Source organism: Trachurus japonicus, chromosome 4 (assembly GCF_045865225.1).
Source record: "Trachurus japonicus isolate A0001 chromosome 4, Traja_1.0".
Taxonomy (NCBI): domain Eukaryota; kingdom Metazoa; phylum Chordata; class Actinopteri; order Carangiformes; family Carangidae; genus Trachurus; species Trachurus japonicus.
Window position 1 is genome coordinate 20,032,516 of NC_140910.1, and position 25,348 is coordinate 20,057,863.

The 25,348-nt window shown below is 40.3% G+C and overlaps 1 protein-coding gene across 2 annotated transcripts; it reads left to right on the forward strand.

The window, feature by feature from the left end:
* Positions 1-362: 362 nt before the first annotated feature.
* armc9 (armadillo repeat containing 9) lies at positions 363-24,011 on the forward strand. 2 transcript variants are annotated; one of them, XM_085774590.1, is made up of 26 exons: positions 363-559; positions 916-1,084; positions 1,261-1,386; positions 1,736-1,906; positions 2,299-2,454; positions 2,585-2,677; positions 3,968-3,992; positions 4,510-4,667; positions 4,987-5,085; positions 5,801-5,836; positions 7,863-7,897; positions 8,013-8,124; positions 9,263-9,355; positions 11,265-11,355; positions 11,997-12,120; positions 12,647-12,786; positions 13,653-13,729; positions 14,730-14,804; positions 15,311-15,401; positions 15,687-15,739; positions 16,554-16,652; positions 17,247-17,362; positions 17,979-18,142; positions 18,730-18,835; positions 20,414-20,610; positions 22,909-23,178. In XM_085774590.1, the coding sequence occupies exons 2-26, from the start codon at positions 1,010-1,012 to the stop codon at positions 22,929-22,931; spliced, it is 2,535 nt and encodes an 844-aa protein (XP_085630716.1). In that variant the 5' UTR covers positions 363-559; positions 916-1,009; the 3' UTR covers positions 22,932-23,178. The 2 variants fall into 2 exon arrangements, with proteins under 2 accessions (XP_085630716.1, XP_085630717.1); XM_085774591.1 differs by having other exon boundaries at positions 370-559; positions 20,417-20,610; positions 22,909-24,011.
* The last annotated feature ends 1,337 nt before the right edge of the window (positions 24,012-25,348 follow it).

Sequence of the window (25,348 nt, forward strand, 5' to 3'; positions counted from 1 at the left end):
TCATTGGAAATTGTGTCAGAATTGTGTATTACACACGACAGGACAGCGTACGTAACACACATAATGGTTAAAACATGTAAACGTTAGCTTACGTTATAGCTAAATAGCCGTCTTTACTGGACGAAGTATGTTATTGAATTTTACACCTTGAAAAAGGATGTTTTGCTCAAAAGGCCATCAATAAGTCTAAGATTAAATAAAGAAAAAATAAATAAATAAGAAAATGGTGTAAAACCATGCAATATGTTAAGCGGTTGATTTAACCAAACTCCATCATGCTTTTCTAAAAAGTGTGCAGTGTACTGTGACTGTAGTCGTGTTGTCATCATTTACGACACTCGCCTCAACTTTCCAGCAGGTATTCTCCAGCCATTTGGTTGCTAGGTGTCTTAGCGTCCTGTCTGTGTACGGTTGCTAGCTAATGGCTAGCCGACTAGCATTAAGTGCAATTGAAGCCCTCGAGCCTAGTCTAAAATGGCCCGTATAGGTCTGGAATTACGAATGAAGATGGTGAAAGCGACATAGGCCTTTATCAACAACTAAGCGATACACGACTGAGGTGAAGATGATTTTGCTCTCCGCCGTTGACGTCAGATAATGTAACTGAGCTTGTCGTTAAGTAGCTACCAGTAGCTACTATCTTGCCAAATGTTTGCTAACGCGGCTGTTGTCACTGAAGTAGATTGTGAAATATAATGTTAAAATATAAAATCAGAACAAATCAGACTTCCATATTCACGCTATGGCAATAGGATATGTGTCTTTCCTTTAATATTGCAGTTTTATCTGAGTTTTAGAATCACAAAGGCTCTAAAACTCTGTGGTATCTTATTAAAGAAAAGCGCTCTGTAATGATATATTTTGTATACTATCATAGGACGACTAATAGTCCTAAATTCGGTCATGTCCTTGCAGGCTCTGCAGAATCCTAACTGGATGCACAAATGCCATTTCATGAGTGCAGAGGTGTTCGCTGTCAGTAAGGGTTTTGAAAGTTTTGGTCACTCACATGAGTTCCAGGGAAGCAGCCAAGATGGGTGACATCTTGGCAACTGAAGCAGATCTTCTTGGAATGATTAAGGAGGTAACACATTAAAACATTTTAAACCAGATGTATAACTTTTCTTCAACAAACTGCACTGTGTGTATAGCATGATATAGAGAAGGGTTGTGCAGCTTCAATTTGGATGCCTTCACATGCACATCACACTTCTTGCAGAGGTTAAGGTTGACTTTCTGCTTGTTTGGTGTCTTTTGTAGTATCTCAAGTTTGAGGAATTTGAAGAGACGGTGCACAGTTTTGACAAGGACTGCAAAAGCAAAGGGAAGCTGGTATCAAAGCCGCAAGGAAGTACCTTCAGAGACTCAAAGACTCGTGCCATTCAGGTAAAGATACAGGTCTTATAACCTGTTGCTGCTGCGTGTTGGTTGATTATTTGTAGAAGTGGTCACTAGGGATGGACAGGAAGAGTAGTGAATAGCAGAAAAAAAGAAGACTTGCCCACACTGCTAATTATTAACAACTTGAGAGGCTGGTGATGTTTCTAAAATTAGATTTATGAAACTCAACAGCTCATGTAGTAGGAGCAAATGAGCTGGATGTTTTACTACCTTACCCTTTTTGTGGTTTTATTTCCTATTGATCCTATTTGTAAATTGTGTTGTTCTTTTTTTAAGGTCTTGCTCATTGTGTCATATGAAAATATAATTGATTATTCTCCTACAACTTTTCCAGAGAGACCTCCTTTGCTCTTTCGATGATGGAGATCACAAAGTATTCTTTGAACTGTGGACAGAGAATATTCCCTCTGAGGTAAAAGACACAGATGCAGAGGCCCAGAGCCTGGAGTTCTACCTTTACATCCATTTCACCATCTACCCACTGAGGAGGCACCCAAGTAGACACGTATGTAGATCCACATTCCCTTTTTTGTTTTTTTGTTGAAATGGTCATTTAACCAGAACATTCTTTTGAATGAGATTCATCTGCAACTAAACACCATTATGTGCTGTTTCACAAAATGTCCACTAAGCTGCACTATTGGCTGTTTCTTAGTGGCCTATTGAGGATGCTGTTGCACCATATAAGTAGTCCTCTATCTGTAATTATGCCTTTTATTGCATAGGTCATTTTAGTTTCAGTTTATGTATTTATATTTAGATGCTATGTGTTTGTTAAAAGGCAGATTTGTTTTTCTTGGTTTAGGAGAAATAAGGGTTTCTAAGTTTGTTCAGCAGAGGATGTGTTATGTTATGATCCTGACCTTTAACAACTTGAATACTTGAATTTGTCTCCAGGACAGAACCGAGTTTGAAGAGAGAATTTCCCACTTCAAGCAGTACCTGGAGACTCGAGGAGCAGCACTGAGCCAGACCACAGAGTTCCTGCCTTACTATGCCTTGCCTTTCGTTCCCAACCCCCCGGTCCACCCCTCCTTCAAAGACCTATTCAAGGTGCATGGTTGATTATGGAACATTATCTAGTTATCTCATTGTCAACTATTTGTTAAAATGCAACGTTATGACTCAATGTTACCCTCAGAATAACCATCTTTTCTTTCAACCTACATAATGGTTTATTTAGGATTCCTGGATACCAAATTTGAAGGCTAAGCTGGAGCAGTTTCTGTTAGTGACACTGAAGCCGTCCAACATCCCTAGGCTGCTGAATTTGTATGTATCCTTTATCATGGCACGCTCTCATGGCTCTCTGATGGAGTACAGCTGGGTAACTTTATAGTATTTCTAAGTGTCAGAACTTCTCTGTATTACAAATAGACACCCTAAAACCACAGGTAAATAGTTACAGTAAAACAGGTTCATGTAATGCTCAGTTCAACTTCGAACACTGCCATTAAATTGGGTCATTGGCAGTTGTGTCCTACTTAACGGCCAGTTCTTAATTCTCGAGCACTGTGGTCATCCAGCACCTCGCAGTTCTCACAGAGGTGGCTTACAAAATTGAACAATAAGTAAAAGTTGTGTTGACTCAACAAAGGACACAAAAGTCCATAGAAAGTGGCCTTTAATAATAAATCAGCAGGTGGGCAAAACACAACAGGCAATATAACTCAGGCATGAAACACAGGCTAAGCGGTCTCCATTCTTCCTCCTGGCACATTTAAATCTTAAATAAAAGCCACACTGTTGACCTGATCGGGTCATTTCATATCCTGCAACTGAATCCCGTCTTGATTTGCATTTAGAAATGCATGCAATGTTTGAGCATGGCAGGACTTAATGCGACACTTACTCACGCTAACCCATTCAGAGTAGAAGGGCAAGTGAAGGATAACAAGAATTGTTGTTTTTTTTTACTGGAAAACGCAGTGGATCGCCTTTCCTCCTTGCACATTCATGAAACTAAACCCTGTCCCTACCGGCCAGTGATCAAAGCATACAGATTTCACATAGCAACTGTTATCTTGAGAGCTGACCAAAGAAAATCTGACTTGTTTGTATGTATATAAATCATGAAGGAGTGAGGTTATTTAATATGTATAATCTTTCAATGTGTAAACACTTAAAGAGGCAGCACTTTTGGTAGCTGGCACTACATATTAACACAGGAAAATTGACTGTGGGTCTAGTGGGTACACGTGATTGATGACATTAGGGAAATCCATTGCAGAAAGGTGGCTACAGCTCATCAGCTTAAGTGCATGTAAATACACCGAATGACAGCTGTGTTTGCCCAGGTGTTAGTCCATGGGATGTGATTTAGATCGATCCCTCCTCTAAAACAAACACGTATTGAACACTTATATCCCCTTAGACAATAAATTGATTTAGCTTAAGTCTAAATAAATGGGCTCTGTGACGACTTTGTCTACATTAGGCAAGATACATTTGTCTTATGTAACTTCAAACTAAAGCATGACATTTACATAATCTTTCAGTGTGCGTCTGTAGCACTCCATGTGTTCAGTTGAGTTTGAGTGTGTCATCTTTAACAGACGTCATACAGAAGGAGGGTGGAAGGAGCACTAAAGGTACATTTATCCCTCTTAAGTAGTCTACGTGTTACTGTATCCATAACATATCTAATACAAAATCACAGACAGCGTGCACAACAACTTGTGTTTGTTAGTGGCAGTTACTCAGTGATTTCTTGAGAAGCTGAAGTTCATTTCATTCTTAAATCCAAATCCTGGAGAGGACCAAAAGCTCCTCACTCTAATATTTAAATCACACATGAAAGTGGTGGACTTTATCATACAGCTGCCATTACAAGACATCACTGGGTAACAATATCATTCATATTCCATATTTGTTAACTAATGTTTCTGTAATGAATATGAACATTAACTGTCAGTGTGGGAGCCGGTTGCAAAAAGGTTAATAGTTACTCAGTGCTGTCTTAGAGAAAATGAACTAATATTAACTTGGATGTCAACCAACATAAACACATTTTATTTGAATTTTCAATTGAAATAATTTAATATTTTATGTCAAACGCTATGTTACACCGAGAATGTCACTCATGCCTATTTGTGTGATACTGTGCAGAGGCCATGCAGCAGTTACAGCTCCAACTGGTCGAGTCAGACCGGCGCATCGGCAGCTACGTGCGCAAGTTCAACAAGATGAAGGCCGACTACCACAACCTGATTGGAATCACTGCTGAGCTGGTCGACTCTTTGGAAGCCACCGTCAGCGGAAAAACGGTAGGTCAGCTCGACAGCGGGGCAAGCAAACACACATTCTAACACACAAGCTACAAGCACAAACTACATAGACAGAGACTAACACTAATGAGCTAATGAATGGTACCCACACACACACAAACACTGGATATACACATAAAGACACTGAATAGCCCCTTTCTCACATATACAGTAGGTAAACACCTATAATTGTAAAATGCTGTGTATGGAAACACTTTTTATACACATTTATACACAGCTGTTAAAGAGGAACACAAAAATGGAAAGCTTGCTCTTCGTCTGCCCACAAAGCTCAAGGGGGCATGCCGTGTGTTTGCAGCTCTCCCCTGAGTACCTGCAGAGTGTGTGTGTTCGCCTGTTCAGCAGCCAGATGAGACAGAGCGTGGTACAGAGCACTGACTTCACCAGACCTGGCACCGTGAGTGAGAACACACAGCCACCTCTCTTCTTCCTCTCTCCCCCCCTCACACCTCACACCTCACCAGCAGAGGAATAACAAAACACTTGGGCCTTTTTTTAGTTGAAGCGTAGAAAATGTCACTCTTCCAGTGTGAAGTATGAGCAGGAGAGAACTGCTCTCAGGACGTTAGGTGACGTACTGGTCAAATCTGCATTGCGTTTGAATAGGAATTTCAAAAGATGTTTTAGAAAGGTGTGTTTATTTGCCATAAAGCACCCCTTTGTCCTCTGCGCACTGTGCGGCCAACTTTAAGCCGTGTAGTAATCCCCCCACAATTTGTATCCTGGTAAAAGATAACTGGATCCTGGTCAAATACGCAGTTATGTGGAGGGCTTGTTGGGAAGTTAAATACACAGGACACAACTCTGGATGCAGGATATTAACTATGCCTCACAAAATCTGAAGAAAAACAGTCGTCCTTCGGTTGCAACCCAGACTAGCTGGTGGAGAGGAAATATTAGCAAACTGCAGGTGAAACATATCACATCCTTGTCGCCATTTGTTGACAGCCGTCACAGCGTGACTCCTGGACAATCTCGCTTACTGTCGGTTGCATTCATCGTTGTGTTGACCTCTGGCTTGTGAAATCTGATTTCTTTCTGTTTTGAACTGAACAACTTCTTCCTGTGTGTTTGTGTTTTTTTGCGTGTGTGTGATGCTGTTGTCCACAAAGGGATATTACTCTATGAGTCCCTATGATGATGGCTATGTAAGTTTAATATGTTTTAATGTACTGTACACCCTCTCACCTTGCTTGCAACTCGTCTTATCTTCCCCATCTCCTGCCCCTGTCTGCCTCCCCTTTCTTTACTAGTTATACATCTCTCAGCCTGCCTTTGTCTTTCCTCCATATCCCCTGTCATTTTCCTATAGTTCCTACTAGATTGCCCCAGTTTAAAGTTTGGCCTTGTTTGTAGTTAGAATGACCCCTTTTGTCAGGCCACTTGTTCAGCCAAACAAGAGCGTCTCTTTCAGGATATGCTTCATCATTAAATTCACTTGTTTCCAAAGACTACAAGCACATTGTTAGTCATCTCAGCTCTCCTTATTGGCTGTCAGTCTTCTTTTTCAATGTAAACGCTAACGGTTTCAGCTTTCTCCTCTCACCATTTGTTTTAACGTTACAGTTTTTGAAACATTTTAGACAGTCGACGTGACACGTCAAGAAAAGCCAACACAAGGCCCTTTGATGTAAAAGCCCCTCTCTCACGCTTAGGTTGTTAACCAGGGTGGATCAAATTACAGCCATTTGAAAAGACACAACCAGAACACTTTATGTAATTGTGATAAGTCTTCAAACCATTAATAAGAGGCACTCGGGTTGAAATAAGATGTAAATGAGACAACATTTTCTTATCATGGGTAACACTCCAGTTTCAGTTGTAGCTTGGAGCTGAGTCAGGACCATATTTGTCCTCACATAGGCAAGCAAAAACATAAAACGTTTGCTGACTCTTTCAGCTTTCATAGTATTGAAATGGCTGTCTCAGCCATTTACCTTTTATTTCTTCTCCGGTATGCTTAATCTTACCGAAGAGGAGAAACTTGGAAGACACCAGGGAGCAAAGCCATCTACTTAGACAATAACATCAACAATAGATGACCTTTAGTTGTCCCCTGTGTCAGTGTAAATAGTGAGCAGACTCATAAAAAAGGTGAAGAGAGTAAAGGCACCTCTTATGTAAACTTTGCATTGTCAGAGGATTGAGGTCAAGCCTTTGCTTTGTGTAGGTGACCAGCTGAAATCTGAGAGTCAGTGTGACCTTACATTCAAATTTTGACCGAAAATGGTTATTGTGCGATCTAGCAATCCCATTTGAGCCCACTCTAGCAGCTATAGAAACTGGCAATACTTGCTATCCATATATTATAATGTAATAGATCTTAGTTAGATCAAATTCTTAATCGGGGCCTCAGTCGGTGTCAGGTTTCTCAAGGAACCACTTCCCTTGTCCTTTGGCATTTTTCAAGGCAGCTGAAATGTTTAGAGAGGAAGGAATTTGGGGAAGAATCTAGGTTTCAATGTTCTTCCCCACTTGTGTATTACCCACTGCACACCAAAGCAAAAATGTGGCCGGACCACCTGATACACCAGACGACATGGATCACTCCCCTGACCTTACACTGCTCCTGCCATAGACCCAACCACCCAGTACTTCAGATTGGATTTCAATCCCTAAAATCCCCTTTCAAAAAACAGTAGTAATTAGTTTTCCTTCATATGCACTCCCACAACTATACTAAAACTAACTATATATTGTTCACAAAAATCTGTTCCTTCTTTTCTCAAATAACTACAAAGGCCTTCAGTACAAGTGAACTGAAGTGTGAAAATGAAGGGATGGCTGATTCACACTAACCCGCCTTCTGTGGAAGTTTTAAATGGTTGAAATATCACTTACTTGTCACTGACTGCATGGGCGATGTTGCCAAATGGCACTTTATGGTATTTTGGGGGGATATAGCATGTACAACAAGCATGATGTAGTATGCATGTCCAAAAAAAATACTAATGACTTACTGAGACAGTACTTAACTTTATTGTTTTCAGTGGAGAACATGACAGGGTGAGTAATGTGACCAGAGAGGCACATGATAAAAGGTTACAAGATTTGTTTAAACAGTCGCATGGGTTATGTTTTCCATACTCAAAAGTAAAATATCTGAATAATCAAATTTTGACACAAGCTTCGCTCCTCTTTGTCTTCTTTTCTTGATTTTGCTCTCTCTTTTAGGCCTCCTCGATGCTACGAGCGTCCATCGCACCGCAGTAAGTGTTACAAGCAGCAGCTTACAAGAACTAAGGACTAAATAACCTTAATTGGTAATGATAATATAAATACGATGAAAGTAATGGCTAACATATGTTTCCGATTCATCTCTAGGAGATCCAAAGAGGTGCCAATGCTGCCGTCACTTGACTATGACAAGCTGAAGAAAGACTTGGTTGAAGGCCCAGACAGACTCACGTCCCTGCTGCTTCAGGCACTGCGCTGGGTGAGTATTCATTATCCTGTTCCTGTTATGTCACATCTTACACACATTCACTGTCTTTTGTCTCTAATGTCTACAACCACTGCTCTTCGCCTTAGGCTGCAGTACATATAGTTTGTTTTCTCCGGCATTGTTATCTAGTGCTAAAGTCACTCGTTCTTTGAAGCTGATTAAACTGTGTTGTTGTGTTTAGAGTGAAATGTTATCTCATTAGTCATCACAATGGATAAAGTAGATTCCCAGTCCTTATTGAAGCCCTTGTGATTCATTTCTTCAGTGCTATACAGTGTGTTTTCCATTAAAACAGTGCCCCTGGTAGTAATAGGAGCCATCATGTTACAGAAAGGTCAGTGTGATACTCAATAGGTGTTATATATTTTTATGGCAGACTAAACAAAGCAACAGCAGCTCCAAGGTAATGATTTATTATCACCTATATGAGTGACATTTCGGGAGAGACCCTTCTTCAGACGAAGAAGCAGGTGATCAAACGCAACTCTGATTATAACGAAGTGGGAGGTCACCTGACAAATACAAATTTTATGAAAACAATACTCTTATAATTAAGCACATATAGTGTTCGGAAGAATATGAAGTACAAAGATCTATAAACAGTCCATTAAATATTTCCAAATCTATCATAAGGGGGATATGTGCATTCGCATACCCAAAAATCACATGACAAACATCAGGCAAGAACTGTCATACGGTCATATAATATAATATAAGGCAAGCCACTGGGTATAAGAGGCGTCTCAATGTATCACATCAGGTGATAAACAGTAGTAATGTGAAAAAGGTCCATTAGAAGTCACCGAAGCAACAGGAAAATATCTACACAAAAATCTCACAGCAATGGCAAATGAACAATAAGACCATAAAACGGAAGAATAATTACATCACAATTCACACACATTGTGTAGCCTTTAGATTTGGTGGATGTGCGTGCATTCTACTGTTTTTCATAGACTAACAAAGCAATGCATTACATAAAAGCCCAATATACGTATCTATGTTTTGCTTTAGGCCAACTCATATGTATAGCTTTTTGTAAGTACCAAGAAGAACAGAGTACCATTAAAGGACAGTTAGTATTATTTTGTGTCTTCATTGTTTTGGGGTATTTTCTCACCATGTTTAGAGACTGACTCGCTCGCTCCCAGGTGAACAAAGGGACACGGTGCTTCAGGCCTATATCAGCAATGACCTGCTGGAACGCTACAGCACTGAACAGGTGGGACCTTAAATCATTGATTGTATCATTTTGTGGTGTTTCTCGTATTGTTAGTTATTGTTCAACCATGACTTCTGATAAAGATTGACCGTGATTGATTTGCCACTTCCATGCCAAGGTTGCCATTGTAACTTTTAAAATTATAACTGTTTTACATGTAATAACATTTACAACATTGGAAGATTTTCTTCTTATTTAGATTATTTCTCACACATTTCCAAGCCCAAGGAGTATCCCACGCAACCACCAGAGCCAAAGTGAAAAATAACTTCTTGTCCACTGGTCACAAAGAATAATTAATCCCCAGGCTCTGATTTCATGCACGTCTGAGCTAGTGAGTTGGCACCTGTGCTGCGCGCAACTGAGATTTGTTTCTCACCATCAGCTTGATATTGCAACATGGGTGAAGGTCACAGAGTGGAGATAAACCAGACATAGCATCTCACATATCACCCATATCCGTCTGGGATGCTGTCCAAATGACATGTTATCCTTTCAAACTTAGATACATATCTGTTAAGAATGGAAGAACGTTAATATACCCACATGTTGTTGTTGTTGTACAGTCATTATCACCCATTATCAGTCATCAATATGTACCACATAGTTTGAATTGAGAGGTTTGGAGCTGGATGCTTCCCCCATGGACACTCTTTATATTACTATACAAAGAACTATATAGAAATGTTTTCCAAAACCTGTTTCATGAGGAAGAGGTCTTTGTCTTCCTATAGACCCCTGAAAAGATGTTTTTTTTCCATTTAAAATACATTTGGTGTCAATAATGCTTTTGCCATCAGCACATCCTTCATGTGGCATAAATTCTAAGACATATAAAGCTGGAGTCACTCATTGGCAATTCATCCCAATTCACAGCTCAATCCCTAAAATATAGTCTGTACATTTAATTTTCATTTAAATATGAATCTGGGTGGTAACATCTTATGGAATGTTCCAGATTGTCTACCATTCTTCAGCAATTTCCCCATTTTGCTAAACAAAGGCCGGAGTAAGAAACATTATATCCCAGATTTCACCCGCTCAAAGGGATATCAGAATCTCTTTCTTACACGCTTTATTGTTTGTTTTTTTTGTCCTCTCTTTTGTTTTCTTTTCACATTCCCCTCACCTAGCCTTCAGCTGTGGGGCGCCATGTTAAAGATTATCCCTTCACAGAAGAGTAAATGATCCTCACCTCACAGATGAGTTCTTTGTCCATGTACTTGCCACGGTGCTCCAAGCCAGCTCTGAACAACGTGAGGGTCATTTACTGTAGACAGCCACAATAACAGTAGTAAGGTGTCAAGTTTATTGTTATCACATCACAACCATAAATTCTCTATATTTGACAATAGCAAAGAAACAGCTCTTGAGAAGTGAGTTTACCCACTGTGATTGGGTTCCATGCCTGACCGTAATACCAATTTTGGGGTTTGACCATGGCCGGCCCCCTGAAGCTGTGAGGCTGGATATTGATGCCTCATTCGATGTTTCCTTTTATAATGTTTATATAATGTGACAAACTGCCCAACAAAAATGCACAATGAGAGTCAAGCTGGGTGTTGATAAAATGCCAATGCAGTGCAATGCTGTACTGTACAGTCTCTATATTTGCGATTAACTAAGCATGGACTATGTTGCCAACACTGGCTACAATAAATTCTTTATCTACATTTTTAGCATCATCGGTTTGATGATGATTATTATTCATATTCCACATTTCCATTTTTTGTAAATCTTGAAATATGGGCAGCTGTTGATATAACAGAGGAGGGTTACCATCAGCACTGGTAAGGCCTGTTCATGTTATGATCATTTGTTCAAAGCACCAATAAGGTACAGTATTACAAAATGTGCTTGTTAGGATTAAATAGAATTTTAATGTGTCCTCCATTTTGTGATTTCATAGAAAACTGTGCTTCATTTGATGAGGTCGAAGAACGCGATTGTCCGGCAGTACATGTCTCGTCTCATCAATGCATTCGCTTCCCTTGCAGAGGGTAAGTGCTCAACCGCCGATACATTTTGTAAAGCATCATTATTTCTTTCGTAAGGTGACTCATTGTCTAACTGGATGCACTCAAATACATTTCGACTCACAGAAGACCTTTTATTGTATCTTCAAAACCACTAAGAATCCTCCACAGCAGCATGCCAGTAACTATGGAAGAGCTCGTGAAGGCAGATATCAGAGAGGTGGCTACTGTTATGTAGCAAGAGGTTATGGTAAGAATATCTTCTAAGGAAGGAGTAATTAGGAGTAACATTGATTCTCAACTATCGAGAAAAGCGGACGTGGTGGCATCACTTTAATGTGTTCTCAGAACGAGCTTCAACTGGAAGAAGGAAACTGATTCTTGAAATTCAAATGTTTTTTGTTTTTTTTTACTTAAATGTTTTTTGTTTTTTTTTACTTAAATCCTAAGAAAACATGTAATGTGACACTGGCAATTTGTGGACTCCCTGGAACTAGAGTTTTATCCATTGTAATGATTTTGCAGTGTTCTTGCTGCTTAATGTCTTTTCATTGTTGGAGTTACTTTTCATTTAAATGAAACTGATATATTTCAAATAGTATTATGTATTATGTGTTATTGCCTTTCCTTTTGATGATCATTCCATTTTGTGGTGATGCTTGTAGGTCGGGTTTACCTCTCCCAGATCCCTGTTCTTCTGAAACTTCTGACAGAGGCTCTCAGGAGGGAGGAAAACGACTCCCTGGCCAGAGAGAATGTCTTAGTGGCTCTGCAGAAACTCAGCCTCAGGTACATTTTAAAATGAAAGTATATTTTCAAATATGTGCCTTTTCTCTTTGCGTTACAGGGTAGCCAGTGACTGCCCACAGTTTCTCTAATGAACAATGAGTCAAAGAGACAAGCTAGCATAAATGGAATTATTTTTAAGACTAACTCAGGCCAGATTTAAATCATTTTATAACTGAGATTTTGTCAAGTAAGTTATCATGCACATCATCAGCACATATTTCTTCCTCAAAACGGGGATATTACTTTGTTTAAACTTCATTAACATGACATGAAAACCCAAACAGCGGACCAAGAAGAAGGAAGAGATTACTGGAATCAAATGGAAATTTGTATTTGAAATTCCCCAGTGTTTAATTCAAACGGCTGAATTCACAATTTCTCATAAACAGTGATGGCATCAGGAAATTTACACCTCTTTCAGCTATTTTTTTGTAGGCAATAACCAAAATCGATATCCTCATGTGGGAGCACAACTATTTTTGTCTAATTTGCATTGAATGCATCATTTTTCATCATCTCTTGGTAGGAGGAGCCAGCAGACAGCTATGATTGCAGATGATCTGATTGGCTGGCTGGTGGATGAGCTGCAAGACTCAGACTGTCTTACTGACTACACCCTGGAGTATTCTGCAGCTCTGCTTATGAATCTGTGTCTGCGCACTAAAGGTAAAAGCGAGGCGTCGGTGGACACAAAGCTGGAATAACAGCATACTAAACCAGTGTGTGACCCCTGAATTATAAACACTTTTATCTTTAAATTTAGAGTTTGGACAATATACAAAAGACAAGTTTCCCAGCCCAATGTGGGTACTGGGAAATTCTGACTTTTTGTGTCAGAATTTCTTGCGTCTGGAAAGTTGAAATTACTGGTCCTAGAAAACAAATAGGTCAGCACATAGCATGTTTTGTCTTATTTTGACAAGCCAAACTAACCAGCTGCTAATTTTAACATATTTGCAATACATGTTATTGGTCTCCTCTCGCTATAGATTGTATGTCACAAAATATCCAACTGTTCCCTAAGATTCCTAATTCATTTTTCCATCAATCTATGTGTAACACATTATCCGAATAGGCCTGTTATACTATATCAAAACTCTATCTCATGAAGTGCATGCAAGAAAGATATGGAAGTAAATCTGAACATATTAATAGCCCGTGATGTCACTGTAAATCAATTTGATCCCTTTTAAAACATCATGGTATCTTTGGCTAACTTTGTTCCTATTGCATGATTTGATTGTGGGCAGACCAAAGACCTTTATTGTTTAAATCTAAATTCAATACAAAATTTTAGTTTTTCAGCTTGTAACCTATTTTTCTTTTAGATCATAGACTGTTTATTTGGTCATACCAGCCCCCTTTACCTCATGTACACACTAAACAAAGTCTATCAGTATTTTCTTTGTATTTAAGGCTACATGTTTTTATGAAATTGCCATTGTAATGCCGTACTGCATTTGTCTCAACAGCATTTTTGTTGTTGTAGCATGTATTTACTTTTGTGTGTGTGCATGGCTGTCTTTGTACAGGAAAAAGGAAGTGTGCGGAAAACGCTAAGCATGTGCTAAAGGTTCTAACTGACCTCCTTGGACATGAGAACCACGAGGTGATACACACATCTGTCAACACTTGCACACAGCTGTTACATCGACAATGTACATAACAGGCACACACTCACAGGGTGTAAGACACAAGTACGACATACATCAATGCATGCAGTATAGAGGTGACAACGAAACACGCGCAGCTGGCAGCAGCTGGCAAGACTGAATGAAAACAAATATCTAAATACAACCTGACTGAGAAAAGTCAAACATAATAAACAACAGTGACTGCTTTCATTTTTATCACAAGTCAGTGTGCTGTACTACTGTTACTTTTTAATCTCTTGACCTAATGTGATTACTGTGACTCTATGTCAGCAGGTCATATATACAAGCTCTGGAAAAAATTAAGAGACCACTCCCAAAATGATCAGTTTCTCTGGTTTTACTATTTATAGGTATGTGTTTGAGTAAAATTAAATTTAAAAAAAATTGTTTTATTCTATCAACTACCAACAACATTTCTCCCAAAATTGAAATAAAAATATTGTCATTTAGAGCTTTTATTGGCTGAAAATGACAGCTAGTCAAAATAACAAAAAATATCAAGTCTTTTCAGACCTTGAATAATAATAATGCAAAGAAAGCATGTTTATATTTATTCCAAAACAACACAGCAAGAATATTTTAACTCAGGAAGAGTTTATAAATCAGTTTTTGTGAGATAATGTCAATGTTTAATCCCAGCAGTGGTTTTTATAATCTTCCTATAAAATCAGATGTGGTTCAGGTGATGACCTCATCAGTGTCTCATTAAGTAGAATGAGTTGTGTTTGTGTTGGTATTTAAAAAAGAAAAGAAAAGAATGAGTCATACATGTACAGATGCTTTTAAGAAACATTTGTGAAAGTGGTCTCTTGTTTTTTTCCACGCACATTTGTACTGGTATCCATACTTTCTAGCTGCTTCATGTTCATACTTCGCACAAGCAGTTACCACATGGCCTGAGACGGTAAAAATAGATGTTGTGTGTTTGTGTCTGTGTCTCTTTGCCTTCCTCAGGTCCGACCGTACGTGAATGGAGCGCTGTACAGTATCCTGTGTATTCCATCTGTGAGGCAGGAAGCCAGAGAGATGGTGAGATAGCAGAAATGTCTTCACCTGCTTTGAGGAAACAGACGCAGTTTGTTTTTTTCGCTGTGCATTTGTCTGGCTTCATGTCACCACACAGTCAGTCAGTATGATGGTGAAACAACAGCTGTCCACAGTCATTGGACGTAGTAACAGTACCCAGATACTGCTGAGCCTGTGGGTTGTGTTTGTGTCAGTGCTTCAAAATGGCTCAAAAATTATGTAATTGTTCTTAGAGCGGTGACATTTGGAGCTGCAGGAGAGCGTGGATAGGCCTGAGTCTGTCCTGTGCAGCAAATATCATATTCAGGCATTACTTCGGATAGCAATAAAGACCATGTAACTCCATTACAATGCATGAGCTCACTTTTATGGTTTGAACTGAGCACTTTTACCCTCATTTAAATTGTATGTAGTGTGTATTGGACGGCAGTCCTTGGGTTTGTCTGTTTGCTGCAGAGTTGTGTGCGTACACCACATGTGTGTGACATGTGTTTCCCTCATGTGTGTAGAGTGTAGAGGAGATTCTTCGATGCTACAGCAAAGAGGATAACCCAGACCTCAATAGACAGATTGAGTTCATCATTAAACAGCTTAACTCAGGTGAGTGGGGTCAAATTAACTGTTACAGTAAGCACTTAATGAATATAATAGGTATATGCTGGCCTTGGGCAAACATCTCTTTTTTGTGCAAATTTGCATCCTCTACATTCAGCTGGAGCAGTTTAGTGTATCTGCAGTTTAGTGGCAAATTCATACCTGCAATGTAATTATTATCAAATTATTGTTAAAGGGTGCATACAAGCTCAGCAAGAGGAAATGTAATAATGGTTACTCATGTATCTAAATATCTGCTATGTTTTCAACCTGTGGTTGTGCTCCTCCCAGCTGAGGAAGAGGCGCCCGAATCAGACGATGAAGAGGAAGAGGATGACAACGATGTGAGTTTTCCTTTTAGCTAGACAATGATGAGTTGATGTTTTCCACCATTGGAGTATATCACATGAAGGCAGCAATTAATTCAGGAATGTATAGACCAAAACAAAACAAAAGAGCAAATTTGAGGAAGGGAGAAAAGGAGGGTGAGAGGAAGCGCAACAATAAAAGAACACCTCATATTTGACACCTTTCCCAAACTTGTAGATGGCAATCTAAGTATGACACAGATATTGGGTGTCACCCAGCTGTGTGTCTGCTCATGTGTATGTGGGGGGTGGTGAGCCTGGCAGATTGGATTTAGTGGGACAGTGGGTTATCAAGATAAGGTATAAGTTAAAGGTTAAAGTGGGAATGGCTATAGTCCCCCAGGTAGGTGTGTGTGTGTGTGTGTGCACTTGAGTGTAAGTGCCTTTATTCCTTTGCCTGTGATCTCAAAGCTGGTGGTTTTGTACCTCCTATCCAATTACCCTGGCTACAACAGGGGACAGATATACTGTTGCCCACTTGTCAACAAAGAGAGTGCCAAAAGTGTAGACTCTGTTGTTGGTACTTTTTGGATTGGTGCCAGGCACTATATTTGTGTGTAAACTGGTTTGTAGACTCGCATCAATGTTACCGCAAACAGGTTCATTTTTAAATATACAGGAGCCAAGTACTATCAAAGTAACCATAGTGTGTGAGGCTTCAACGGCAAGTGTTTCATGGTGAGAGGCTTTGCATAAAGGTTGCAGATACATTAGCGACACTGTATGTTTATATGCACCACAATTTAGGTGATTTCAAATTTCAAATCTCTTTGTCATCATCTTGTCATAGGAAGATTTGATGGAGACGGACCTTGACAAAGAGGAAGTTCTCCAACCGCAGCCCAGGGAACTATCTGGCGAGAGTCTGCTCACCACCGAGTACCTTGGAGTAAGAGAACAGAAACTCACTGAACTAAGCAAGATGTTCCAGCCAGCATTGAGGAAGCAACATCAGACCACAAAGTCCAAACTGACTGGTTACACACGCTTGTTTGAGCTCATGTGAAAATGCACCTTGATATAACTATGCTATCATAGATGCATCATAATGGGCAAATCAATGCAAGCGGAAAGGCACGTTTATTAGTATGGCCCATTTTTACAAACAGTTTGTCTCAAATGGCTTTACATAGCATCATAACAACATCCTCTGTCCTTAGACCCTCACATCGACTGAGGGAAAAACTTCCAAGAAAACCCTTTTAACAGGGAAGAAACAGGAGAAACCTCAGTGTGAGCGACAGAGGAGGGGATCCCTCAGCCAGGACAGGCAGATGTGCAAAAGATGTTGTGTACAGACTAGATTTGGAGAAACATGGAAATGGAATTGTTCAGGGGACATGCAATCATGGCCATTTTAATAATTTAATTGAAGAAATGAAGCCTGGTGCCCAGAAAGTCCTGCATATTATAGCTGTAATGATAAAAACTAACTGAACTGTGCTGCTTCTTTGCTAGTAATCTTATGTTTGTATTTTTATAGATTATGACCAACATGGCAAAACTGAAGAGGAAACCTACACTTCTGCCACAGCCAAGTGTTGATGAGCCGCTTCAACGACCAGTCACTCCTAGTTCTCACCGTATTATCAACACAGCGTATGTTACACACCCATGTACACCCATACAAGCACACAAATTGCCGTTAAGCCTGCCCTATAGCATCAGTGTGTGTGATGTGGTGGCAGGAAGTGGGCAGGATATGGTTTCATTTTTGTACAGTCAATAGATGACGGACCCACAGAACACTATGTTTAGATGAAGCCACCAGACATCTGGCCTCTTTAAGTTGATAACCTTACAACGGCACAGGTACAGTAGCTTACAGCCCCACCCAAAGGTCATTTTTGGTAATAAGCCTCCTAAAACTAGTATAGCGAGAATGGGGTCAAATGTATTTTGTCATCAGTCATCACACAGCCTGATGGTATTGTTTATGAGTCAGCAGGAGACTGGAACAGGGGTTGCTTTGTAATGAAAGGCAGATCACTGTCAATACAAACTGTAAACTAGACAGCAAGCATAGAAGACACTGTATTATTTTAGAGTAATGGATATGACAGCAGTGAGGGACCAGCGCCCCACAGATGACCTGGGCCTGTAGATAAGACTCACAGCAAGTTGTTTTATGACCAACTAATGGTAATAACACTAATCTTTATTTGCATTTTACATAATTTGAGTTGTATTGTTTGTGTTAATGTGTCTTGTGTAGGGATTATCGACCTGGCAGTCAGGGAGGTGAGGTGAACAGAGACAGGGAATACCCTCTAAGCAAACAGAAGGGAGGAAGCCTGCCTCCTTCCAGATATAACTCCAGACCTCCTACGCGCTCCGGCAGTCGACCCAGCACCGCTGACTCCCTACGTCACAGCATAGGTGAGTGCATTGTGTGCATCTTCCAAATTCTGTGCGTCAGTAGGGAGATACGCCGTTGCACATTTAGTAGACATAGATATAAACGCAGCTATGAGCCTGTCTAAATGCTGTGGCTGTTCATCAGATGTTTGCAGTCCGATTTCTCATACTTAATATGCACATTGAAAACTGGCTGCATATTTGCAGGACGGTTTAATTTCCCTTCCACCTGCTGCTTTTCATTTGAGTTACGTTGGATTTATTTGAAGTGATGCCCAGTGTCCACAAGGAACATAAGGCACTTCCAGCCAAGGAAGCTCCAGCAACTTCCTCGGAGAACAGAAAGGATAAAGACACAGAGAAATGGGCACCAAATGACTAATGAGGCATTTTGGCTTTCCATAAAACAAGCCATGTCAGCATGGTATTAAGTTGTTGCTGATGTGTTCTTTAGTGACAGTGTGTAACGGTATGCCTGTGTTGTCTTATGAAAGTTTTGGAGTTGTGTATACATTTGAAAACCAGCTTTTGCCAGTTTGGTATGAATCCAAAATTATTGTGATGAAACATTTATATTTCCTCTCTGTCACATACGAAAACACACTCAGACTCAGAGTGCGGCCGCTTGTCCCAAGAGTCAGAGTTGGACGGGCCATATGAAGAGCGAGCTACAGAAGGACGTTTCCGGGATGAACCCAATGGACACACTGCCAGGTAAATTGACACACAAATGAACTGTACACACACACATGATGAAGCCTACCCAATGATTTCCCAAATCATTCAGTTAAGTTAAAAACAATATAGCCGACATCCAAAACAAAGAGTCTTGGACGAGGAGCCAGACAGTGGCCATCGCCACTAAATAGACAATATGTTGTGTTTATATATGTTTATACTACTATATAGTTTACACTCTATGTTGCATTGTTTATTTTAAACTTATAGAAATTAAACACACGTTGTCATTTTGTAGGTGCATTTAGTTAGATTTTGTTCAGGATCAGGGAAGTGTTAAAATAAAAATTCAGCCGAGCAAACCCCCTGAGATGCTTGTCAGTGTATTTGTGTCTATGGAGGGACTTGGCAAGAATGTTGTTTGACCGATCGGTGACTCAGCACCGCCAAGCTGGTCTCCGAGACTGTGACATGCGTTTAAACGAGCAGTGCCGACAAAGAGACCCATTCAACCAATCCTCCCCTGCTTCTCCTCTTCTTTAAATTCCCAGAGGAACTTGACTCCTAAATCCCACCAACAGTAACGAGTCCCAGGGAACCGCTTCGGTTATCCTCTTCCCTCCCTCCCCCAATCTCCCTGGAACGTAAAACACCTCTACAATACAGCCTGGCTGAGTCAGACTCAAGTGGCCTCAATTTACCCCAGTCTGGTGACAAGATTTTTATAGCGAGGAGAGTTTCGAGGACAGTCGTGGACATTTAGGTGAACAGGATCTTAGTAAAACAGAAATTCGTGCAAATATCGATTGAGAATAATTTTGCCTTTGTTAATGAAAAAATAAAGTTTCACTTTGCTGCTGACCACTTATGTTCCAAGAGCTTAAGTTTGTAACACACCAGAGTCACACCAAGATGTTATCAGGGATGTTGGAGCCAATATGGCTACTGTGAGCAGACACAAGAATGAGTTGATTGAAACCCATCTATTATGGTATGGTATAGGATTTCTCCACAGGATGTAGATCATTCGGTGCCTGGCTGATAACGACATTGAGTTTGTGCCTTCACTGTGTGGCTGCAGGCAGAAGAGCCACTTCCTCACTGTGAGCCTGTTCCTTATATTCACATGAGACATGACCACAGATGTCCCAGTTTGGGGTTTAAATAACACTATCCTTTTCATGTCACTCTTTAACAGCGCTTACTGTTAATATTGAATATTTTTCACAGCCTAAATAACATGCATTGTCCTTCAACTAAGGAAATGTAAAACAAAAACAAAATAATAATAATAATAATAATAATAATAATAATAATAATAATAATAATAATAATAATAATAATAATAATAATAATAAATTGTAAACATGATTTAAAATCACAATGACTTGCATGCTTGATGTCCCTGCTGATAATTGTCTTTGGTGGGTATCTTGCAACCATTAATAAAAGGTGTGTCAAAATCTCACAGCTACACAGGAGCACATCAGATAAAAAAAAATTTTACGTGGTGATAAACAAGAGCTGTAATTAAAAAGTAAATTAAAGAAATCATACATAACTCATAACTCATCATTAATTTCTTCTCCTGTTTCCTCTTCTTTTCCCTATCAGCAGTGGTGATTATATCCCTGCATTCGCAAGCCAGCCCAAAATTCCCCGTACACCTGACACAGCAGCCAGCCAGAACAAGACCCATCAGGGTCGAGGCCTGGCTCTGGCCCCCCAGTTTTCGCAGTCGGAGCCACAGCAGAGCAGCCGGCCAGGCTCCTCTGCCAGCTCCACAGGAGGAGGAGGACGCCAAAGTGGAAGTAAGCATATGTTAAGGGGTGGGAAATGAACACTGGCTGCCAGCCAGTGTTGGTGAATATCGACTCCGCTTGGTTACTTCTTCTGCTTTGCCAGTCACATTGGAAAATAACCAGCTGTGATTTGGAAGTCCAGTCCAGAAACAAGTTGTAATTCAAAGTGAACTAAGACTGTCTCAATAGACTTTTATAGAATTTGTCCATTCCTCTCTTATTTTTCCACCATGCCAGTTGAAGTTGGCCATAACTGGTAGGTATGGGCAAAAATTCTGTGTTGGGAAAAACATCTTAGATCAACAATTTCACAATTTATATCCGTATGCTAATGTTGTGATGATACATCTGGAAATTTCACTGGCAAACATACCCCAGAAAATAATCACAAAGCCTAATCTGGTAAATGTGACAAGTTCATTGATGCACTTGACTCCTCTAATTGCAATATTACCATACTGCAGTCATGCTCATTGAAGGGATAGCTGCAGTAGAATCTCTACCAACAAATCTCAGTCATCATTTCAGCCAGTATTGCCATCAATAAAGAAAAGCCCAGGGGCGAGACTGTACAGCCCTCCCCTTTCCCTATCAATCTCACACCTGTTTTACGTCCATGAAATACCTTTGTTTTCCTGCTTCCTTACAAACCCGTTTTACCAGAAGTGTCCACAAAAGCAGTGGAATTTATAATAATAATGACAAATCATGATTCAGTTTCCCTGCAGCTCATGGTTAGAATTACAAAGAGGGATCAGATGTTTTGACAGGAAGCCTGTAACAAAATAAACTCTTGCTTTATTTGAAAGCTTAAGCATGAGCACAAGCAGTGCAAAAAAAGTAGGGAATTGTTTTTTTTTAGAATGCAAACTTCGTCTTTTACGAAATTTGAAAAGCAAATTGTTCCTTTTTGTTGAACCAGTCGGCCCAATCTTATCCGCTGTCAACTTCAAATCTTAAGCTTTTAAATTGAGACACTCCAGAGAAGGTGGCCCGATCAGTTGCTCTGGTGCTCTTAGTTGGGCGATAACATCTCCCGATGCTCTCATGCATCTTAATTGCATTTGATGAGCGATTACCTCCGGCTCTTACACTGGGTGCCCTTACCATAAAGCCTGTAATAGCGTCTAATGGTCACTCAAAGCCACCGCATCCTGCTTGTGTTGTACTTTTGAGGTCTGGCAAGTGTCAGGCATCTATCTCGAAGGAAGTCATTTAATCATAGTTCTGCTTAAAGGGCAATAAGCAGATAAGCATGGCATGGCAAACAAACTAAAACCAGTTACGCCATGAGTTTCCATCGCTTCCTGGAAGCTCTTACTTTTAGTTGTTTTTACATCAAAATTCAAGATTTTTAGAAAAAATCTGGACTTTACGTAACTTCCCCAGTGACCTTTACACTTATTTGGGCCTTTTAATCGTGTGTTAACATGACGTTCTCTTGAACACAGCCTATGGGCTCTATGCACAGCTCCAGCACTTCCTGAATTTAAGGCAGGTCCTTCATTTCCTGTCTTACATTATTGGACACACTGATTAATCCAGGTGTGTCTGAGTAGTCACAATGGTCAGACACACCTGGATTAATCAGTTTGTCCAATAATGTAAGACAGGAAATGAAAGACCTGCCTTAAATTCAGGAAGTGCTGGAGCTGTGCATAGAGCCCATTCTGACTGCCAACTGTTAGTACGCCTGATATTTGTTGCTTGGTGGAGTTTGGCTGCAGGGAAGGTACATCGTCTACACGCTGGGGCAGGACCCCCTTTAGGCCCACATTTGGTAAACACATCCGCTGTGAGTGACAGACACTCCTTCTCGCTGAGGAGAGATAGAGGGTGCGTTTGTGTAGCAAACTGGGCCACCCACTCAGCCAGTGCAAACAAGGGGGTGGGGGACCACTGCTGCCACGCCATGTTGGGAGGACGTTAAGAGCAGCATTATTCTACCCAAGTCATGTTGACAACGCTGACTTCACGGGATGACAGATACGCATTACGGAAGACAAAGGAAAAGAAGGAGCATCTCGCAGGCCTGGAGGAAACCAGATTATTACATAGGGGAAAATATATATTCTTAGATTCTGGGAAAGGTACTCAAGATAAGCAAGAATATTTGAAAAAGTTTGGGAAAACTATAACAGTCAAATAATTATTCCAAGCAGAGTGATTTTAGATGCCTTACAACCTGCCATGTATCTCATATCACAAGAATATGAGCTTTTTATTGATAAGTTCCTCTACCTTCTCTTTGCCCAACTACCCCACATCCCTCCCTCCTCCTCTCCCTCTTTCTCTCTCCTCCTCTAGGCAGTCAGTCAAAGAGGAGGTGAAGAGGGAGCTGTCACCGTGAAGTAGCGCTATCTCCCCTGGAGCATCAGGCTTCCTGTAACATCATCCCCCTAGGTTATGATCAGGGTCAGGGCAACAGAAATGGTTGAGAATCAGCAGGGAGAGGAGCAGGAGGAGGAGGAGGAGGAGGAGGAAGAGGGGCCGGAACAATGTGAAGGATTGTGGCTCTGTGTTTTCTTCCCCCCACCACGTCTGCTTCAGCACAGACTTCCCTCTGTAACCTAATATGAGGTCAGACAATAATCACAACCCCCAGCCATGCAAACCTGCGCACCTTGTAGCCTTAGTTAGCCGTCAGTCTCGCCGCTCGCGGCCCAGGACAGCTGCCACTGGAAAATATGTGCAACATCCCAGATAAGAGATGCTGGCTACAAGCTAAAGCATTCCGACTCAAGCACAATATAGTTTTAGCCATTTTAACGAAATGTAAACAGGGGATTTAGAGTTCAGGAAACCTGGCATGATCAGATATGGAGATAAAATGTTTGATAATCTTTCTGTGATTATTGTAAAGTGTCATTTCATCTCGTATGCGACACAACAAAGATTATTTTCTTTTTTTGGCAGTTATTGTAATGTAAAACCTCATTTGTAAAGTTCTCATCTTTATCCTACAAATCTATAATCTTCTGAAATTCTTTTTCGTACTGTATATATTGATTTTTGGCTGTGGTGGAAAAATATCCATCCACATGAATAAATAATTGCACCAGCTTTACTTCAAATATAAAACATTAGCTCATATCCGAGTAGCTGCTCCAGAAATGTTTACAAGAATGACACAGGTGCTGACATAACTTGTCAGGCTAATGTATGTTTTTAAGTGATATTAGAAACTGCCTATTTACTATTATTGATATACAGTCGAGTGTGGTCTATAAAACGTCCGACAAAAAAACTTGAAGTTGTTTGAATGTCTAAATCCAGCAATTTTGCATTGTACCTTTGAATCTGTGTTTCATGTGTCATGATGTGTATTTATGATCTGTACTACATTTCTGTTGAAATGGTAATTGACTTTTGATACATTTGAAGTGGTTATAAATAAATGTGTGACATGACATTACCTGCCCTCTGCTGTTTAATATAAATTCTCTACTAGCAATGATTGAATTTACCAGTTAAATTAGTTTTGATTTGGGAGCATAACTTGTATTGACTCTATATCAAGATAAATACTGAGCATTTGTTGTCACTCTTTACTGCCAAGTCTCCTGCACCATTTTACTTAAAGCAGAAGTAAGTGGTCCGGTCGTTTTCGCTAATGCTGCGTTCCAGGCAGGCTTTTGAAATCGTAAATTACAGCTTCAAGTCACAACTTACTATTTTGTAGCGTTTCAGGCAACCCACTCGTGTTTTTCCGACCTGTTTTACCGGTGAAAGTCACTATAACGGCCACTCGTAACTTCCGACCGGTGAACTCGTACCAGATCGAACTGGTACCACTTCACGGTCGGAAAAATACGAGTTTCCTTGAACGCACCATAACAGTCCTCGTCCCTACGTCGCCACATTCACGGCGTCCCTTGGCTGCACACACAGCCCTGCATGCCGTTCTCTCTCCTCATTGGATAAAAACTGTAGGATACGATAAATGTTTTCTCCTCGACTCAGAGCAGAGCAGAGTGACTGACAGACCCGTGTTTCAGACCAAACACTCTATGTAAGTGATTGCTGTCGGAAGATAGAACTATTTAAGACTTATATTAACACAAATATATCACTTACTTCTGCTTTAATTGATAGTACTAATTTGCAATGAAAATGCATGGATAGAGATATGGAATTTATTTGGGAATCAGGAACAAAGCCCTCCTCTGTGAAGTTCTGTGGCCAGACAAGAAGTAACGTTAAGTGTACTGTGGACTAAGTGTGTGTGACGGCTCTACCGTTGAGGTCTAAGAGGTCATGTGAAGTTTTTAGAAGTGGTATGTCTGATATTGTTCAGCCTGTTTTTGTTGGAAACGGTGAGCATGGTGAAGAGGCAGGTGGGACGTCACAACAGGAAGGAGTGCAACGATGTGATTCATACAGTTGATAAGGGGTATTACTTCAGCACTAAGGTGGTGTGACATTACCGGCAATACCTCTGCCCCTCTCCACCTTCAGTTAATAGTGCTCTCACTAAAGTCTGTAAGAGGAGTCTACTAAATGGAAACTTCTAGAAACACGGAGGAGAGTGTCACAAACCATGATGTATTGCACTTAGCAGGTATGGTATGTTAGTGCCTCAAACTTCACCAAATGAAAAATGCATTCCTGACTGCCTGTTAAAACCACACCTCATGTAAGTCTGATGTTCATTGGGAAAACCAGCTTCTTAACACCCTGTCCAAACACCATTATTTCAGTAGAAAGGTTGAAAAGTGTCAGCTATGTCTTTTAAATGATGTGAAGG